Raw genomic sequence first — 20,193 nt, 5'->3', positions numbered from 1 at the left:
AATTACTGGGATGGGCTGTTTTTCATTAACATATTGACTGTACTTTTATGGCATGAATTGAAGGAGTAAGCACTGAAATGCTCTGCAAAACAGCTTCAAATTAAGTGTCTTTAACAACAATACAACTGTGCTATGAGATATTGCAGATTATCTGTGAGTGTCAAACCACGTGGGCCAGCAGTCTCGGGAAGTCTGTTGCATTATTTGAGTAGGACCAATTACCTGCTGAATTGTTCACAGAAATACTGGCCAAAGTGTGACTTCAGGATGGCAAAAAATATTCCTGACGTGCTTGTCCAACCTGTTCTTAAAAACATTAAATCCAGAGATAACCTTACAGACAAGGTAAGAGCGTGTTTCTTTTTTTCTTCCTCCTGGAGGCTGAGATTAATTCATTGTCATCCACTAAATTTCAGGTGACCTTTTATGAACGTGCTGTCAATGCATTGAAATTGTGACTTCATTTTTCTTTGAGGTAACACGGACTTTACAGAAGTGCCAGTTCTCTAACTCTGCCTGCTTTGATACCTGCAAAACCATGGGCCAGTAAATTCGGACTGGGAGAACCTACTGATAAAGGAAAACCTGACACACCTGAGTTGTCTTGCAGTTGTCTCAGCTCCTGGTTAAGGAGCCAGAGGGCTCCCACTGCTGATCCAGTTGGGAAGGACAGGGAGAACAAAGGGGTGTGCTCGTGGGAAGGCAGTGCCTTGGCGCTCCTGCCGGTGAGTCTGCAGCCCGTGGGGGACTGGCACACATTTGCTCTAAAGCTCCGGAGCAGCTTGCGAGGACTGACCGGGTTGGTGGCTTCTTTAATCTTTGATGAAAGCTTATGCTCTTCTTAATGTGCTTAAGTTTATTTCCAAGTGTGGAGAGGCACATGCGATTACCACACAGCGTGTGCAGCATTCCATCTCTGCTGTCACCTTCTATCAAGTATCATTTGCTAAATAAAAAATTCATGATCAGCCACCTGTTCCAGAGAAACCCTTCGACAAGCTTTGTCAGGAACAATACTTGTTTTTCCTTAGAAGCTCACATTTTGTTACACATGCATAATGAAATAGGGGGTTGCTAAGTTGAGTTGCTTTCAGTAATAAGGATAGTTTACTTCAGAGGAATGTTTCAGATGGATTGTCTTTATTAACATGCTCATGCAATTAACTGGCAGAGCCCTGTTTTCCTGAGTGTTTGGCAGAAATGTGATCTGTGCAGACTTTTCTGGGCCTGAATACTCAGAGACATGAGCTTCTTTCTTTTGTTCCTATCTGCCAACAACAACAAAGTTCGATTGCTGGAAATTTATTTTCTGAATAGTTCCTAGAGCTGTTCTCCATTCCCATTGCTGGAAGCCAGTTTCACGTCTTTGAGATGAGTTGAATTACCGGTTCTTCCCAGCTGTCACTTAGAACCTGTCTCAGCGGCCGTGTGTCCCTCACTCCGTTCCCGTGCCAGCCGCCCCGTGTGTCCCTCACTCCGTTCCCGTGCCAGCCGCCCCGTGTGTCCCTCACTCCGTTCCCGTGCCAGCCGCCCCGTGTGTCCCTCACTCCGTTCCCGTGCCAGCCGCCCCGTGTGTCCCTCACTCCGTTCCCGTGCCAGCCGCCCCGTGTGTCCCATCGCCCGGCGCTTCCATCGCCGATTCCCGGCTGTGTGTTCCGGCCCCGCCTCCCGCCGCCAGGGGGCGCCGCGGAGCAGCGCCGCGCGGGAGGGGGCGTGGCCCTGCCTCTGATTGGTCGCTCCCCCGTATCCCCGCCCCCTTCCCGCCCGCGCGCAGGGCCGCGGCGGCGCGCGGAGCCCGCCGGGACGCCCCAAGATGGCGGCGGGGCGGACGGGACGCGGCCCCGAGCGGCGCCCGCCCCATTCAGCGCGGTCGTGACGGGCCCGGCCCCGCCGAGCGCCGGCACAGCGGCGGCGGCTGCAGCGGCGAGCCCGCGGCAGCGGCCTGAGACGGCTCCTGGGCCCGCCGAGCCTCCGCGACAGGGCGGGTCGGAGCGCGGGCCGGTGCCACCGGCGCGGGCAGAGCGGACATGGCCACCATGGAGAAGCTGACGAAGGCGTTCGAGTCGCTGCGCTCCTTCCAGCAGCAGCAGGGCCCGACGGCCCTCCCCGAGGAGCCGCTCCAGAGACCGTGAGTGCCCCGTGGCCGGGGCGGGGGGTCCCGGCACGCCTGTCCTCGCTCGGCCCGGCCCGGCCCGGGCAGGAGGCGGCTCCGCTGGCTGTGGCCGTGCCGCTGCCGCTGCTGCTCCCGCCGCTGCTCCCGCCGACTGTGGCCGTGCCGCTCCCGCCGCTCCCTCCGGCTGTGGCCGTGCCGCTCCCGCTGCTCCCGCCGGCTGTGGCCGTGCCGCTCCCACGGCCGCTGCTGCCATTCCTGCCGCTCCCCTTGGCTATGGCCGTGCCGCTCCCGCTCCCTTTGGCCGTGTCCGTGCCGCTCCCGCCGCTGCTGTTGCTCCTGCCGCTCCCGACTCGCTGCTGAAGTTTAAGCGCGGAGTAACTTTCGGGGCAAGCACGTCTGAAAATGCAGCAGTGCGGCCGGTGAACGGGAGATGCAGCGATGCTGTGGTGGTTTCACAGGCTGGTTCTAGGAAGGAAAGCCTTATTTTCAGCTAATACACTGCTGCAAAAGGCGAAACCCGTGAAGCATAACTTAAAGCACTACTTTTGAGCTTTTCCCTTCTGGTAACTCCCGAAATCCTTCCTCACAGAGCTTGTTTTTCACTGCTTGATTCCTTCTGCATGAGTGTCTTTTCCCTGAACTCTCTCCAGCTGATTGTGCAGCTTTCTTGAAATAAGGACTCAGGGCTGAGCAAGAGAAATTTCTTCCACTCTGTAGTTCACTTTCCATGTCTTTAAAGGTGTCCGTCATCATTTGGTTGGTTTTCTTCTGTGTTATCAGTGCAGCGCTCTCAAAGTTGGTGTTGAACTTAAACACAAACTTTGACATTTATGAGTTGGAAATTGAAATAGTGTTGAAGTCTGAGCTGTCATATGTTTGGAAGGAGTTGTGAATGTCTCTTTGGGATAAACTTCATTTAAAGTCTTGTACTGTGATTTGCTGCACAGAGACCTAAGAGAGAAGTTTAGATATTCCTCATAGTATTTTACTTTCTTAAACGTAAGGGACAGATGCATTAGATCTGTGAGATGTTCTGGTTTCCCATCAGGAGGCATTACTGGAGGACGAGGAGCTGTTCAGTACCACAGTGCTACCCGTTGTATTTGCATTCTCTAAAAATAGCCTTTATTGAGCAGGTGCAAAGGCCCAGGTGGTTACAGGATAAAGACAGGAGTCACACTGTTGCTTTTTCTCCAGCTATTGGGGAGAGGAGCGAAGCAGAAGGGCCGAGGAGCAGAAGGATGAGGAGCAGAAGGAAGGGCCGAGGAGCAGAAGGGTGAGGAGCAGAAGGAAGGGCCGAGGGAGCAGGTAGCTCCTCGATTGGCAGTTCCATCCCGTGCTGGCAGAGGCAGCGGAGCAGCGGCTCTGGGCTCTTGGCCACCTGCTCCCACAGCACACTCTGATACAGTTGCCAACTAAATTATCACCGTTGGTACTGTTTCTGGTTGGAGAGTGTTGTTTCAAACAACCTCAATGCATTTTCACGCTTGTGGTACATAATAGGTGAAAAAGCCTCATCTCCATGATCTAATTGTGTTTCGATGCCTTACTGGTGTGCAGGGACTAAGGTCTGTTTTGTTCATTTTTTATACTAGTACTTTGTGTGACAGGGAGGGTGGATGAGCATCTATGTCCAGTCTTTCCTATATGCAGTTCAAAAAGTCTGTCTAGAAAGTTACTGATGAGACAGATTGTGGTTTTTCAAGAGGAAATCCTGAAAATTATTCATGATGCTTGCTAAGGGATATTATACTCAGTTAGGGGGTCTAAATTTAGGCATATTCTACTCTGAACATTAAAAAATTAGTGTTGTAGTTGTCCTTATTGACTTTGCTTTGTGTTTAAAAATAGGCTGTGTTTTCAGGAAGCTGATGGGATTGCATGCCCCCAGGAGCAGCAAATTCAGTGGCACCACTGAGCCTCATAAAGGCCAGTGAAAGGTTGTTGTGGCAGCCTTTGCTGAAGCTTCCCAAACTTCTGGGGAAATCACAGGTGACATCTTGAACGTATTTCACAATACTGTCTGCATTTATTTTTTCTTGTTTGTAATGGGCTGCAAAGGGAAATTATGTTTGGGGAGAAGTGTTCATCTTCCTTGTGGTTCTGTGTAAATAACACCTAAATATTTTGTAGTTCTGTGTGGCTCCTGCCCTCCTACTGAGGACTGTCTCCTGCTGTGAAATGTTTTAAGATCAGAGAGATTGGGGTAGAGAAGAATTTATTGTTTGCACAACATGTATCCATGTTTTTCTTCACTTTACTGTCAGACAATGACTCCAGAACTTTTGATAATACTGATATCCTGTCTTTACTTCTTTAATTAAAATATTAATCAAATCCAAGCTTCTACGAGGAAGGTCAGAGCTTTTTCTGGTTTGAGAGATTTTAATCAGCAGTAATCATGTGTTGTGCTTATATTACCCATTACAGTCAGGTGTCCATGCCCGACCCCCTCTCGTGTCTCTTCTGTGTTGCTTTTTTCCTCTTCTGTGTAAATGTAACATGAGCTCTCTGTCATTTTGCTTCTATACGCTTCTGCTGAGCTACCTAATTTTCTTCTTAGCCATTTTTAGCTTTTTCAGATTCTTAAAATTGTTTGAAATTGGGTGTTTTGTATTACAAAGCTCCCACTGACTTAAAATTTTATTATTATGATGTAAAAATTCAGAGTTTACTCAGTGAAACTAAAAGGTAGATGAACCATCACACATCCTATATTTTACATTTTATTCATTTTTACTTTTTATCAGTGAGCTGAGAGAATGACTTGCTAATGTTTCTTCTGGAAAGGTATTTAGCTTTTATTTGTTTAATCCAAAGGTAGGATCGTCACATTTTCTGTTGTCAACTTGTTCTAATAATCAATTACTGTAATTGTTTATAATTTGACTTTTTTTTTTTACATTTGATGCTAAGCATTACCTGTACAGCAAAAGGTGCTGCAAAAGCCCAAGTGCCCTCCAACAATATGCTTTTTTCTATACTCATCAATTTTTCGGGGTTTTTTATGTCTGACTGGAGCTGTGTCTCAGGTTGGTTTGATGAGTGCTGTGTGGTTGCATATGTATTTTTTGCTTCACTGAAGGCTCATGAATAGCATGGGTAAGACGTGTTGCCCTGCCTGGCACTCGTGGTTCCTGGTGGGTTTTGTGGAGTTCCTGTTTCTGGGATGTGTAGCAGACCCATTGGAGTTAACCTGGCTATCCATTATTGCCTGTGTTACTACACATTGTTTCATGTGTGCCCCATATTTGGACTCAGTTTCTTTCATGATCCCCTTATATTTCTGTTTGTTGTTAATGGAATAGTTTTTAGTTTCCTGTTATTTTTTTCAAGATTAATGTCAGGCCGTTTGGTTTGGCCCTTTTTCTTATTGCTGGTTCTTCTTTAGAATTTCTCTGCTCTTTACATATCCTCAATTTTAAGGTCTAATAAAAACGAGCATTGTTGAGCTGCATCTATTTGTAGTCAGCTCAACAGGACTCAGAGGACAAAATTATCTGGTCTTGATGGTTTTCTGGTGTTGCTCATTAATCTTCCAGGCCAGGGATGGGCCGTGCGAGTGCTCAGGAGATGAAACTCCTCTGCATGTGAGGCGCAGCTTTCCTGTGCAGAACTGTGACTTCCAGTCTCTCCTGCCTTCTGTTGTTCATTAGATATGTGTGACTGATTCATCCAATGTGTGATGCTGTTGTTGCCCCCCTGGGTATGCTCATCAGCAGTTTGCCTGAGGACTTCATAATATTTCTGAATAGAGCTTTTTTTTTAATAAAATATCATGTGTTTTCTCCAGATACTGTTCTGTTACCCTTCTCCCTCTGTAGGCACAGAAAATATGTGCATGTGCATGATGTACTTGTGTTTTTCCTTCCACCTTTGACTTCCTTAAATAATTTTTAGAAGTTAAATTTTCTCTAGCCAGGCCTTTTTTAATTTTTAAGTTACTTACTTCAGCAAAGTGGTAGATTTAGTGTTAGTTGAGCTCTCTGTTAGCAGAAATCTGCCCAGGAGATTGATCTCGACTAGTCTGAGCAGTATTGAACATGTCTCCCTTCCCTGCTCAGGGCTATATTGTGTGTAGATGATGCATAACTTTATTCTAAACCCAATCTCATTCAGCAACATCTTTAATGTGTTTTGTATCTGAAATATTGAGCTCATGGGCAAGTTGAGATGTGCCTGTTCTGGTTTTGGGTTGAGTGTGTTCTGAAAATTGTCCTCATAAGAGATGTGGGCAATACTGTGTAAAATCATCATGGAAGGTGAATGAGGCACCTGTTCATGTCTGTGGTGCTGATGTGATTGTAGAATCAGTTGGGCATCTTGGGGAGTATTTGGTGTTTTGTTCGAGATATCTGAAATGCTGCTAAAGACTGGTGCTTTTTCAGGATGGACACAAAGGCCTTGTGGGTCTTGATCAAATTCAGGTTGTTTGCTTCTACTCTGCCAGTGGCTTAAGAGCACAAGTGCAAGGAGGATCCTCTCTGGGGAATGCTGTAGCTTGCCTAAATAAAATGCTGCCAGACCCCAAACCATGGTGGAAAAAATGGCATTGTTCAGTGCTATTCCTTAAACTTTTTAAAATGGAAAGTATTTCTAGGGTGAGATGAGAAGATCTTTGAGGGGAAAACAGAAGTCTTGGGAGGATTGTAACACTTTTCAAATCCTCACTTCCAGTTTGATGGAGGAAAAAAGGACAGGGATACTGGACAAGAATGACTGTTTTCAAAAGTTGTACTATTATTTGAGCTAAAGCTTTAAATATTACAATATAATTCTTAAAAAAATAAAAAAGGTCTAACACTGTGTTTTGAGTTATCTTAATTTGATGTGCTTATTGGGTGCTTGCTGTTGGTCCTTGACGTTGTGGTGATGATAGTAATGCAGCTGAAGGCCGTTCACATAGTTTTCCAATTTCTAGTTCAGAAACACTGTTCTGCTATTTGATGATTTTTGCCTTTTTTTTTTTTTTTTTTTTTTTTTGCTAAGACAGAAAATTAAAGATCAAAAATACAGATGATCCATTTTCACTTGAAAAACAAAAAGGAGAATTGTCTGTGAATGTGAGTGAAGGAGCTGGTAACCCCTTGTGAAACAGACTCGGGAGACGTACTTTGGGGGTGTGGTTTTGCTCCAGTATTGCTACTGGTTAATTATTTAAAAGTAACATCTGCTTTCCTGGAAGTGATTCTGTGTCAGCAAAGTTGAGTAGGAGATGCTGCACACTGAAATGAAATTTCTCAGTCGTGGCTGGGATCTGTCTCGCCCTCATTTTTCAGTTCCTCTGTTGGGGGTGGAGCAGTGAAGAGCTGCTATTCCAAGAGCTTATATCATGTTGAAGTGAATGTTAAACAGATTTTGCAAAGTAGAAGCTTTTCATATTGTGCTCTGCTTCGTTTGTGGTTGCATATTCTTTGATTCTGTGAATTTTATTCTCTTTGTCGTACACTCTGGGCTATTCCAAGAGTTACTACAGGGATGTTATTCTTGATGGGCAGAGACTGTGCCTTGAGCTTTTCTTTTCTTGTGATTACCATTTGAAGGAATGTAGTCTATGATAGGATTGCTTTGTCATCCTTTGCAGTTCAAATGCAAACTGGTCCATTGAGCAGAACTCTTTAAATTTCAAGAACCTGCCAGACAAAAAAGTCTGAGATGATGCAATGTGTGAGGAAAGTCTTTTCAAAAGTATTTTTCGGTTTTATGGCTCATTTTTCCCAGTCTTTTTCTTTCTATCAGTTTCTTCTATTTTCACTCTATTCTAGGTCTGCTCCACTTTTTCCTCCTTTCCTTTTACTCTTCTCCATTTTTCAGTTTTTGACAAATACTTTCTTGGTGAAACTTACGGAATTAATATGATATTCCCTGTTAAACGGTTTATTGCCTTTCTAAGCTCTTGTCCTTCCCTTTGCTTCTGTCCTGTGTGCTCTCAGCAGCAGCTGGCAGAGAGAGTCATGGGACTACAGGTAGTTGGTCTGTGGCTGTTCATCTGATGGCCAATAAGTGCATCCTTTTCTTGTATAATCATCAGACACTGCACTTAGCAAGGATGTTTAAATGGTCACTTTTGAAGTCCTGTCTCAGACTCATCATCATTGTGTTCTTCCTTTAGAAAGAAAGAACTTTCAGCTACCAAGAAAGATCGGGTGAACCACTGTCTAACAATATGTGAAAACATAGTTGCTCAGTCTTTAAGGTAAGATAATGTCTTTAATTTACTGCATTAGAATGAATAGCAACTTGGGAGTTTTGTCTATTGGGAGGATTCCTGATAATTGCTGGGTTTAAATGCTGAACTTCTGTTTAAAACTTCTCTTCTCTTGTATAAATGTGTGTAATGTATGTGTAGTTGGATTATAAAACCCCTTCAAAACCAGCATTGGTGTTTCTTTTTCACAGTGCACACTGTCATTTTGTAATGTTTATTTGTTTAGAAATTCTCCAGAGTTTCAGAAGCTGCTGGGCATTGCCATGGAGCTCTTTCTCCTGTGCAGTGAGGATGCAGAGTCTGACGTCCGGATGGTTGCTGATGAATGCCTTAATAAAGTTATTAAAGTAAGGACCAGATTTTGCCTCTTCTTAATGCAGAGTCCTGTAAGAATTCACACTGATGTGCTTTTAGTTGCTTTTCTTATTTTGATAATATCTCATTATGTAAGAGGCTAAGGAAGCTTCTTTACTGGATTCTGGATGTGCTCTTAGGAGAGCTGTTTATGCCCAGATCAACATATTTCACTTGTTTGCTGTCATTCATTGTTCTGATCTATTCTTTTGTTCAGTTCTTCATTAACTTTTTTCTCTTCAAGTTAATCAAAACAAGAATGTTGGCTTTTCTAAAATCATCTTGTGTGGGAGGAATGCTCTGTTACTGTTCCATAAACATAAAGAGGGAATGGGTAAAATATTATTAACAAGCTGATTGAAAGATGTAGTGCCTTTTCATTCCAGACTAGTAGGATGCACTAATTCAGGTAATGTGATTTGCTGAGACTTGGAGGAGGAGATTTTAGGCAGTAATTAGAATAAATATGGTGCTCTGGAGGTTGTTTATTCCCCTGCTGTGATCGAGAATGAAGGGCTTGTTGGAGAACAGCAGATGGGCGTCACAGGAGGTCAGGCAAGGTCTAAATTGTGATTCAAAATACCTTAAAACGAACCTTTTGAGTAATTCCTGGGAGCTGCTGCTTTCAGGACAGGTTTGCCTTCACTTGCGCTTTTTTTTCCCCCCTGAAATATTTGAACTTTAAGTCAACGTTAGGTACTTGCATAATTGATTTGGTTGATGCAAAGTTTAGGTGCTTTAGAAATACACAAATAATAATTCTCATTAGCATGAAGGGGTGTGTAGAAGCAAGCAAACTAAGCATCTCTATTTTTGTATGGATTTCTCTCAGTTCTATTTATTTGATATCTGAATTAATTAAGTTTTGGGAATTGAGCCTGTGGCTGAGAGTTGTGTGGAGAAAACTGGTTGTGCAGTGTGTTCCATAATGACTGGGAATGAGGAAGTGCAAGTGCCTTGCTTTTTGTTTTGCCCTGTAGCACTTTACTCCTTTCACTTTGATTTAAATGTTTCTCCATTTGTGGGATAGCACTCTGTGAAATTCAAACGCTATTATTTAACTTCATTTGCTTTAAAAGATGCTCTGAAACAGTTTTAAAGAATGCAAACTTAGTTCCTACTTTCCATTAACTTCCTGTGTAGGCTTGGTATAAAATTTACCTTATAAATTCCCTAATCTGCATAGAGTTGTTGCTTTCTGACATGTTTCAAGACAACTTGAAAACCTTTAATTTTATTTTTTAAATGTTTGTATGGTAGATTGTTTTGTTTTAAAGATGAAAGTGATTTTAAATGGCAGTTTTCTGTCAATCATTAGACCAGTTGGTCGCAGCTCTGAAATCACAACGGTTGTGACATTCCAGCCCCACGGATGTATCCCACTGTTACCAAACTGGCTGCAGTTTGTGTTCTGTTTCTGTGTTTCATGCTGTGTGTAAGCAACTTAATCTTTAGGCAGACACTCCTGTGTATAAATGCAGAGACAAGAAGAAGTTTTATTTTTGGTTGTGCAAGTAGCAGTGATGCTTGTAATGAGTGGAACGGAGGTGTTGGACCCCTAAGCTTGCATTTCGGTCCAAGTTCAGCTTTTTTTTAGTTCCTCAGGCATTCTTAGAGGCTGATTCTTTTGCTAGGTAGATGTTTTGTATTTTCTCTCTTGAAATATGGGAATATAGAGGGAAAAATTGCTGTGTGACTGTGTCTCTCTCTGGAGTTTATGCTCGTTAGTAAAAAACTAACACTTCTTTGTAGGCAGGGCCGAGCACAGAGTTGTAGATAAGAACTCTGTAGGTCATTTCTAGGTATCCCTACACTTGCCTGTCAGAATCTTGTAGGCAGCATAAATAGCTCAAAATTTAAATGACCTTGCTGGTACCTTTAAAAGAAAGAATACCAAGTGGGGACTTTCAGGTTTCTCTGGGTAAAGTCGGGCTGTCTTGTTACTGAAGCTGTTGCTCAATGTTGTAGCATTCTCTGTGCCAACAGTTCTGGTGGGATGTTCACACAGGCTGGAGTACAGTCGGTCTCAGTAATTGCATTCATTATTGTAGTAATTTAGAGTTGACTGTGCTTGTAATTTTTTTCCAATCAGGATGACATTTTAAATTCTAGCCTGCTAAAATTATAGGTTTACACCAGCAACAAGAGTTGCTCTAGAGGGTGTGGTGGTGTAAGGACAACTTGGCCTTGAACCCAGATAGGAGCTTGTGCCTTTTGTGTTGCTTGATAACCTTATATTTAGGGGCAGTGAACTTCTCATAAAACCCCAAGTTTTGTGAAGTCAGTCCTACCTGCTGTTGTGTAGGGACCTGCAGTCTGTAGAGGGGATGGTTATGTTGATACAAAGGTATGACCCAGGTAGGATTTGTCTGGGGAAGGTAACACAATTTTGTTATAATGACTGGTATAACTGGGGTGGATGGAGTTTTGGGGCTCAGTGTGTGCCATCAGGTTTTGTAGTCACCATGAGTAATCCTGGGAAGAGGTGAGTTTAATGGTTGGTGGTCAGGAAGGCAGGCAGAAAATTATAAATCAATAAATTATTGAGCAGGGAGTAAAGAATGAAATACTAAACATTATGGCACTATGTGAATCCACAGTGCAGTCACTTTGACACGGTGTGAAGCTCTCAGCTCATCTGAGGAAGGGGTGGTGGACTGTTCAGATATAGTAGTAGGCACTAGAAAGAAAAGTGGAAGAGAAAGGGTAACCATATATATACAAATTATTCTGTGTGAAGAACTATTTTCTTTTTTTTTTTATTCTCCAATACTTTAAAGATCGAGAATGTCAGAGCTGAGGTGAAGAGGAAATTCCTACTGACCAGTGCTCACTTTGTTTTACATACACTGGTTCTTTGCCAGAGTGCAGGTTCAAACTACAGGGTGTGCTCTGTCACTGTGTGCTTGATTAGATCCCGGGTTGTGACACTTCTGTTGTCCAGAACACTTTGTGGTACTAAATGGATGCAGAAAATGGGCTGATTCATGAAAGAAGGGGTTTTCAAGGGCTGTAAAAGGTAATGGTACAAATACAGCTTCAGTCTGAGAAATAGTAGGAGGCTACTTTGCAGTGGGGGTGTATAGCAGGGGGTGCCTCTTGCTGCTTGGTGAATGCTATTCTTGTGTTCTCATGTTCTATTCCTGAGTATCCCTTCCTGGTGATTGCTGGAAAGCACAATCGGTTGGTTGGCTCTGGTTGTATTCTGATCCCATATGGCCTTCTGTAGGTAGAGTGGATAAAGCAGTCAATATTAGCTGCAAATAACTGTTAGAGATTGTGGAGTTTGTCTGCATTTGTGTGAAGGATAAAGGTGTTCCTCCTCAGTATTTATCACTTTCCTGGTTATGCATCAAATACAGGGACGATTAGGTAGTTCCATTGCAAGGGTAAGGTTGTTCCTTGTAACCTGCCTCCCCTCTGATACAGTTTGTTCTCAATGCATTTTATTGCAGGCTTTGATGGATTCCAATCTTCCCAGGTTACAGTTAGAACTCTATAAAGAGATTAAAAAGGTGAGTGAGTTTCTTTCATGTCCTTCTGAAATATGGTATTTTAATATATGTTTTTGTGTATTGGAATGTAGTATTAATGTATATGAATAGTTTGTCTTTTAAGATCAAGGTCAAAGCTTCATTCTGGAAGAATTTATAAATGTTTAATGTATTTTTCTACCGAATTCTTTCCTGTTGGGTCTGTTGTTTAGATTTAGCCACTCCTGAAAGCTTATCTGGCAGAAAATGTGTGAGCATTTGGTGTGAGCAGCAGTCTGAGTTAACCTCAGTGACTCCCAGCCCAAAGGAATAGGGGACGTTCATAATGTTTGCTCCACTGACTGAGCTGGAAAGAATCACTTGAAGCAATAGGGTGGTGAAAACTAGATGGAGGACACTGACATTCTTGATTGATGCAACCTCTTGGAGGAATCATTTGGTCAAGACTTGAAGACCTGATACAACTGCTCTGTGAATGTGTGATTTGTACTTACAGCTTCTTACAGAGACATAGGAAAAAGTACTGAAGCATCTCTGTTGGCACCTAAAGCCACAATTCAGTTTATACTCACAGGAAGAAATTTAGTAATAGCCTTTTTGCAGTCTGTGACTACAGAAGAGAAATGCTGTGTTCAGGACAATATTACTGAAATCTTGTCTCTTACATCTATAAACATATAATCAGGCTTGTATAGAGAGAAAATACAGGTGTTACTTGTCAAACAGTAATAGTATTGCTTTTTGTTATTTTAGAAGGGGAAGTGCTAGAACTCTAGAAAATTAAGGAAGTCACAAAAGCAACATGCATAGTTCTTCTATCAGATCTGCACTACTCGTAGGCCCTGTTTGTTATCTTACTATATTGTTGTGCCTGAATGTCATGCAATATATGTGAGGGTATGGAAATGGACATTTATCTAATTAACAGAAAACAGCCAACATATAAATTATTCTAAAGTTTCTGCACTTTATGACCAGGTGCAGGAGGAAATATTTTGTTGTTCAGGTGACGTGTTTCGTGGTGCTCCCAGATTCATGACAAGGTGTAACAGGGGTAACATGCACAGCAGGGGCACCCAGCAGACTAAATTTTGTTTGTGTATTGGTTGTATCACATTAGAAGCCATACCAGAATCTGTTGTTTGGCTGTGAACCTAAAAAATGCACATTTTGTAATTCAGATGCAAGTACTTTTCACTTGTCATGCTAACAAGACTGCAAGCCTTTGATACACTAACGAAATAAATGACATTTTTAAACATCTCAGCTCTGTCTTCAGAGGGATTGGATTTGAGAAGCATTTTGGTTGGGTTTGAACTATATTAGGTAGACACTATCTCCTAGAGATCTGTTGACTTCCTTATTTCCAACAATACCAAGGAGCTGGACTATATCCTTAGACACTAATTAATGCAAGGCCATTTTGGCTCCAGTCATGTGCACAACTGCAGGTGTCAGTACAGACAAATAGAAACTGAACTTCAGCAGTCAAGCCATTATGAAGTGATACAGATCAATATGTTGATTTATTTCCTTTGGTGTGCTCAGAAGCTGAATGTTACTTATTTGCATATTTTCACTGTTGTCAATTTCATGCTGCATTTATATCTCTGCAAGTGTTCCAGTGATTTTTAGACTCTCATATCATGAGTCTCTTTGTTGATTGATGCCTTTCTCTGTGATATTTTAAGCACATTTCAGCAGAGTGGAGATCTCAGGCATTTCCTTCTCTTCTGTGGTGTTCTTTACTATTCATTTTGGGTCACTCAGAAAATTCCTAAAACCACCTAAAAAAATGAAGGTAGTCATGGGGCTGATTTGACTTCTTTTTGGCTAAAGGAAATTTATGGCTTCCAGACACTACATTTTTATCTGTTTAAGTAAAATGTATAGTCTTGTATGCATACTGTATATTGTGTATTATAGGCAGTTTTAATAAATGATTTTGCTTGATGAAATGTGACGATTACATACTCTGTCTAGAATGGTGCCTCCAGAAGTCTACGTGCTGCACTCTGGAGATTTGCTGAGCTTGCCCATCTAGTTCGGCCTCAAAAGTGCAGGTAAACACATCCTTGTAGTGAACTTTGCAAAGAACCTTTAAAAGAAATGGAGATGTTAACAAAATGTTTCTGTTGTGATGTTTTAAATACGTAATTAGGGGGTTGGAGAAATTCCTACCGCCTTATTCTCTCTGGAGCAGCTTTATTTGATTAGCTTTTAGTGGAATTTTGGTTCTGTGCTACACGTGACTGTGGGGAAGAGGGAGAAAAACTTGTGAAGACAATAAAGACAATGACTTGTGTTTTTAAGTGTATTGGCTTACATTCAGAAGACTATTTTTCCTGTTCTCTTACATTCTATATAGCTAACAGGTACATTTTTGTATGATTTAATAATACCACAGAATTTGAGAATGAATTAAAAACAATTACATGGGTGCAGTTGTTCTGCTCTGAGATTGCTGTTTCTCCTTTGCCGTTCTCAGGCCGTACTTGGTGAACCTTCTGCCCTGTCTGACACGGATAAGTAAGAGACCCGAAGAGTCGGTGCAGGAGACTCTGGCTGCAGCAATACCAAAAATCATGGCAGCCTTTGGCAATTTTGCAAATGACAATGAGATTAAGGTACCTTTCTTTACGCTGTTAGTGCTTCCCATTATATCCCAAAGCACAGTAAGCTGTTGGCATTATCAGTCACATGGTACAGAAAGCAGTGTTACAGCTGTGTGTCTGAGTTAAGGCAGAAGTTGCCCTTGGTTGCTGCGCATGAAGGAGTGCTTAGAGGAAATGAAAAATACACTTGCTGACTTAATTCACTTCTGTCTTTTCTTTTTCATAAAAAGATAAGGTGGGTATTTTTGTTTCTAGGTTTTATTGAAGGCCTTCATAGCTAATCTTAAATCCAGTTCCCCTACCATCCGTCGCACAGCAGCAGGATCAGCAGTGAGCATCTGTCAGCATTCACGGAGAACACAGTACTTTTATGCCTGGTTATTGAATGTACTTTTAGGTAAGATGATGGGGAAATTATTTTGCTGTATGTGTAAGTTTCATGACATTTTTTCCATGTAAGACACTTCCTGTATGTGGGAGGTTTTCAAGTAAAGCAAGGATACTTAGACTACCAGTGACTCTGCTGATGCTTTCTCTGTTTTGTGTTAAGCTAGATGGAGATGTTTCTAAAGCTACTTATATCTCTGTTGCAATGCTAATCAGTAGTGTTGAAAAGAAATAGCTGAACCTTGGGAAGCAAATAGCTTGTTGGAAAACCAGGTGGTTTAGGGATCCTGGGAGAACTTGTCAGGATCAGGAATCTGAAGACTTGCATGGTTTGTCAGCTTGGTTGTTAGTGCAGCAGATCTGAGATGGAGAATATGACTGCTGTGTTCTGGGCCATAAACACCTACCCTGTAAGCCGTTTAGGAATACCACCTTGTGGATTCTGGTCTAACTTAAACTAGAATTGCAATTATTTTATGTAACAATACACAATTTTGCATCAGACACAGTTTCTATATTTCTTCAGCTGGGAAGTTTGCATGGTCTTTGGGTTGTTTTACAACTCATGATAAGAGGCTTCTTTGGATTTCAGAGGAAATTTCCCTCATTTCTGTTGCTGAGAATGGGCTCTTCACTATGTAGATGTTGTGGTTTACCCCCAGCCAACAGCTGAGTGCCACACAGCCACTCACTCACTGCCCCACCAACAGCACTGGAGAGAGAATAGAAGGGCAGAGCCCAGAAAACTTGTGGGTTGAGATAAAGACAATTTTATAAGGAGAGCAAATGCTTTGCACACAAGCACGAAAAACAAAGAATTAATTTGCTGCTTCCCATGGGCAGGAACGTGTCCAGGTATCTCCAGGAGAACAGGGCCCCATCACACTGATGGGTACTCAAGAAGACAAATGCCGCAACTCCAAACCTCTCCCTTTCTCCTTCTTCCCCCCAGTTTATATACTGAGTGTGATGCCATGGTATGGAATATCCCTTTGGTCAGTTTGGGTCACCTGTCCTGGCTGTGTCTCCTCTCAGCTTTCCAATGTTCTCTCCAGTGTGAGAAGCAGGAAAGGCCTTGGCTCTGTGTGAGCACTGCTCAGCCATAACAAAAACATCTCTATATTATCAGCCCTGTGTTCAGCACAAATCCAAACACAGCCCTATACCAGCCACTGTAAAAAAAAAATAACTACCTGAGCTGAAACCAGCACAAGACTATAGTGCAAAAGGAGAGGTAAGAAAGACCAGCAGATACAAAAGATACTATCATGTTAGCCTTGCTGCTTCAAGGGAGTGTGAACAATTCAAATGCCACATTGTGACTTTCCTCCCTTAAAGACAGTGTGATAATGTCCTGGCAATGGTATGGAATTCAGACAGAAGCACCAATAGGAACTCCATGAACTGATTCTCATTTTTTTTTGTGTTTTCCTCTCTCTGTGTTGTGTTTTTTTACATAACTTATATTTGTTCTTAATATGTTTTGGGGTTGGCTGCAATTATCAGGTAGATGTATGGAACAAGGTTCCCAATACTTAAAGGAGGGGACAAAGTCTAAACGTGTTTCATTAGGATCATAGTGCATGTGTGTCAGGGAATGATGTTTGGCCATAAACTGCCAAGTGAAGACAGGAGGCAGGTGAGAGGAGCAAGAAAGTTTAGATCATTTGGTGAAAGGTTTCAGGTATTAAAAAAATCCAGAAAACTTGTTGTGTTTTTATGGAGTAAAGAGAGAAAGGGAACAGGGAAGGTGAGACAGGGTCCTTTCACCATTCTCCTGTGTTGCTTAATTAATTGTCAGGAATATTAAATACATATTTTCAAATTTTTCCACATTTAGAAAGTGTTCTGAAGTTACTGCTAGGTTTTGGTTATTTTTGTCTGCTTGTATTTAGAAAAGCTGTTATATGGTCTACATGAAATAACGCTTGTGGTGAAACTAAACACTGTCAGTAAGTGATTGGCCACTTCATTTCTACCCTCAGGCTTGTTGGTTCCTGTCGAAGATGATCGTCCTACTCTTTTAATTCTGGGTGTTTTACTTACACTAAGGTATCTCATTCCTTTATTGCAACAACAAGTAAAAGATACCAGCCTGAAAGGCAGTTTTGGTGTAACAAGGAAAGAAACAGAGATTTCACCTTCACCAGAACAACTTATACAGGTAAAATATGAATAATGACCCCTACCTGAAGAGTGCTGATTGGAAGGAAAATAAATGAATCTCGATCCAGCATTAGTTTGATATTGAACATTCTGAATTCTCAAATTCATCTTGGTAAATGATCGTTGATCCAGTGATGGGAATTACTGATATGTAATGACCAGAAGTCAGCAGTGCTTGTTAGGTGCTCCCAAAGGAGCCCAAAAGTTATTATGTGCTTTTAGATGTGATTCTTCCATCCATAACAATAAAAAGAAGCAAAGAGACTTCTACCAAAAAGGCAGTTAAATGGCTACAGTTGATTGACACATTTTCTCCTTGGAAGGGTATGGTGAAGATCAGATATAACAAACATCAGTTATTTTTAATGCACCTCTGAAATTTAATGTTGTAGATGACAAGACTTGTAGTATGTTGTCTTCATAAACTTAGTCCAGTCCTTTGTTGGGTTTTAGGTTTATGAACTGACTCTGCATTACACCCAACATCAGGACCATAATGTTGTAACTGGAGCTCTAGAATTACTACAGCAGCTCTTTCGAACTCCACCCCCTGAACTCCTCCATGCCCTGACCAGCTCAGGGGGCATTGCTCAGGTCAGTGTATCCAAAGATGAACCTGCCAGCAGGAGCCGCAGTGGGAGCATTGTGGAACTTATAGGTAAGCTGTATTTTTGATAATTGGAGTAAAAGGAGGTGAACATACGTCATCATCAGCTCTAGTTCTCAGTGTTAGCCAAAAGCATGAAGGATAAAATGAAACATAGGAAGTTATGCATGGTTTCTTTTTTCCCCCACGTACAGTGAAAATTTTTTCCCTCCTTTAAGTGGGTTCATTGAGCAATGACAAACTTCAGAGGTTTCTTTAGAGTTTATGTTCATGGTTTTGGTTTTTTGTTACACAAAACAAGTTAACTGTGCTGGCAGATTTTTTTTTTTTTTTTTTTTTTTTTCACAAAATTGGTGTTGTTTATACCAATCATGTGACAACTGTGATTCATAGAAGCTGATCTAATCAGAATTTGTATTAACTGAGCTCTCCTTGTTGAATACCAAAACCAGCATGAAATTAAACCATGACTTAAGTTCATCCTTAACTGTTAAAATCAGCTATGAGCTTTCTTGTCTGTGAAGTGCATGTTCTTAAAATTCTCTTAACTGCTACTTACTTGTTTGAAAAGAATCAGTCTCTGATTGGACTTCTGTATTTAACTAACAAATCATTAAATATTTCTGCTATTGAAAGGTAAATGATTGGCTGGAAGCAATTATAGCAGGAAAATTTAGAAATTATGGTTTTAAAAGCAAACTTTGCACAAACGGCATAGAAAATTCAAAGTAATCTGATGGGGAATGATCAAAAACCCTTGGGCTTCAAAACCAACAAGTTTGCTGTTTCTTTCTGGCTTTGGTTTTTGGTTTTTGTTTGGTTTTTGGTTTTTTCCCCCCTTCCCATTTGTGGCTGTTAAATTCCTTCATGATTTCAGCAGCTCTGTCTTTGCCCTGATGTGTTACTTTCTGTGATTTGCAGCTGGAGGGGGGTCTTCATGCAGCCCTGTTCTTGCAAGAAAGCATAAAGGTGATTATTTTTGAAAACAAATCTTTAATTGCATTCCTTCCTGATTTATTGGGGGTTGCTTTGGGTTTTTTTCTTCCCCCTCCCCACTTCATTGTCTTGCTGAACTTGGGTCTTCATTCACAACTGGCTTTTTCAGCTGAGATTAATCACTGTAAATATTTAAAGAATTCTGATGCAATTCCTGATACTGCAGTGAAGACATTCTAAAATTATTTAAAGCAGTATAATTTTATTTTTGTTGGAGTTCACTGTCAAAGTTATGGTGATGATTATTGATGCAGTTTTCACTTCTAAAGAGCACATGGAAAAATAAACTCTATGAACAGGGCATTCTTTTTGATGGTAATACTTAATCTTTAATGTAACTCACAAAATACTTAACCTTCCTGATTTTTGTTAGGCCTCTTTTTTTCCTCTGTAATTCACTAATGCATGTGTGTGTTTGCATGCTTTGATATGATTTTTTTTAATTTCTTCTATTGGTGATTAATCCTATACATTTTTTGCCTTGCTGTGTATATTTTAAGTTTTTTCTTCAATAGGTAATTCATTTAGCAGGATTTTAAAGAGTACAATTTGCTCTGAAGTATTTTTTCCCACTTTATGCATGAAAGTACTTCAAATACGCTTACACTTTGATTAAAACCAGTCGTATTACTAAGACAGAGTCAGACCAGACACAGCCAAGTAACAGTTTCATCACCTGCGTTAGGTGAGCAAAATGTTGCTATTGCAGTGAAACTACCTGTGAGTGTAGTGCAGTCAGTGCACGCATTAATTAGCAGAGAGATGTGCAATGCTGGAAAGACAAACTGCAAGAAAAAGTAGTTTAAATAAGATAATATGACCTTGAAGGACCATTATAGCTTATACTTCCTCTGAATATGTCCTTCCATCTCTGTGGGTAAGGATCTCACAGTACTTGAAGTACCTGACCTGTGTGCTTTAAGAATATACCTAAATATGAAAGAGTGGCTAAAGCTGAATGAAATGCCTGTGAATGCACTGATAGTTTTTAGTTTAGAAATGACAGATTGGAAGAATGGATGTTCTGAAAGTCAGTGTTGCTGCACCATCCAAAGGTGAGACAGAATGCAACAAATGAGAATAACAATGCACAAGACCTGTAAATGAAGAATAGTAAACCATCACTTTGATACTTTCACATCTTAATAGTGTTCTGTGTAAGTATTAATAGTAGTGGAAATTCAATTAAAGTACTTGTTAAAACACTAAACTTTCAGTTTTTATCCTTTCTCAAGACTTTGGTATGAAGATTT

The 20,193-nt window shown here is 41.3% G+C and overlaps 1 protein-coding gene across 2 annotated transcripts in view; it reads left to right on the top strand.

Annotated features, from left to right (window-relative positions):
• Positions 1-1,812: 1,812 nt before the first annotated feature.
• Positions 1,813-20,193, top strand: part of HTT (huntingtin) — an 83,062-nt gene continuing 64,681 nt past the window's right edge. Inside the window, exons 1-10 of one of the 2 annotated variants that reach the window (XM_071556899.1) lie at positions 1,813-2,128; positions 8,226-8,309; positions 8,548-8,668; positions 12,131-12,190; positions 14,153-14,232; positions 14,658-14,796; positions 15,040-15,181; positions 17,157-17,335; positions 17,791-17,995; positions 18,866-18,913. In XM_071556899.1, the coding sequence (XP_071413000.1) occupies positions 2,028-2,128; positions 8,226-8,309; positions 8,548-8,668; positions 12,131-12,190; positions 14,153-14,232; positions 14,658-14,796; positions 15,040-15,181; positions 17,157-17,335; positions 17,791-17,995; positions 18,866-18,913 (1,159 nt within the window). In that variant the 5' untranslated portion in view covers positions 1,813-2,027. The remainder of the gene's footprint in view (positions 2,129-8,225; positions 8,310-8,547; positions 8,669-12,130; positions 12,191-14,152; positions 14,233-14,657; positions 14,797-15,039; positions 15,182-17,156; positions 17,336-17,790; positions 17,996-18,865; positions 18,914-20,193) is intronic. The other variant, XM_071556900.1, reaches the window with a different exon arrangement.

This window comes from Pithys albifrons, chromosome 5 (assembly GCF_047495875.1).
Source record: "Pithys albifrons albifrons isolate INPA30051 chromosome 5, PitAlb_v1, whole genome shotgun sequence".
Taxonomy (NCBI): domain Eukaryota; kingdom Metazoa; phylum Chordata; class Aves; order Passeriformes; family Thamnophilidae; genus Pithys; species Pithys albifrons.
The sequence above is the reverse complement of the archived record's forward strand: the minus strand, read 5'-3'. Positions and strand labels throughout refer to the sequence as shown.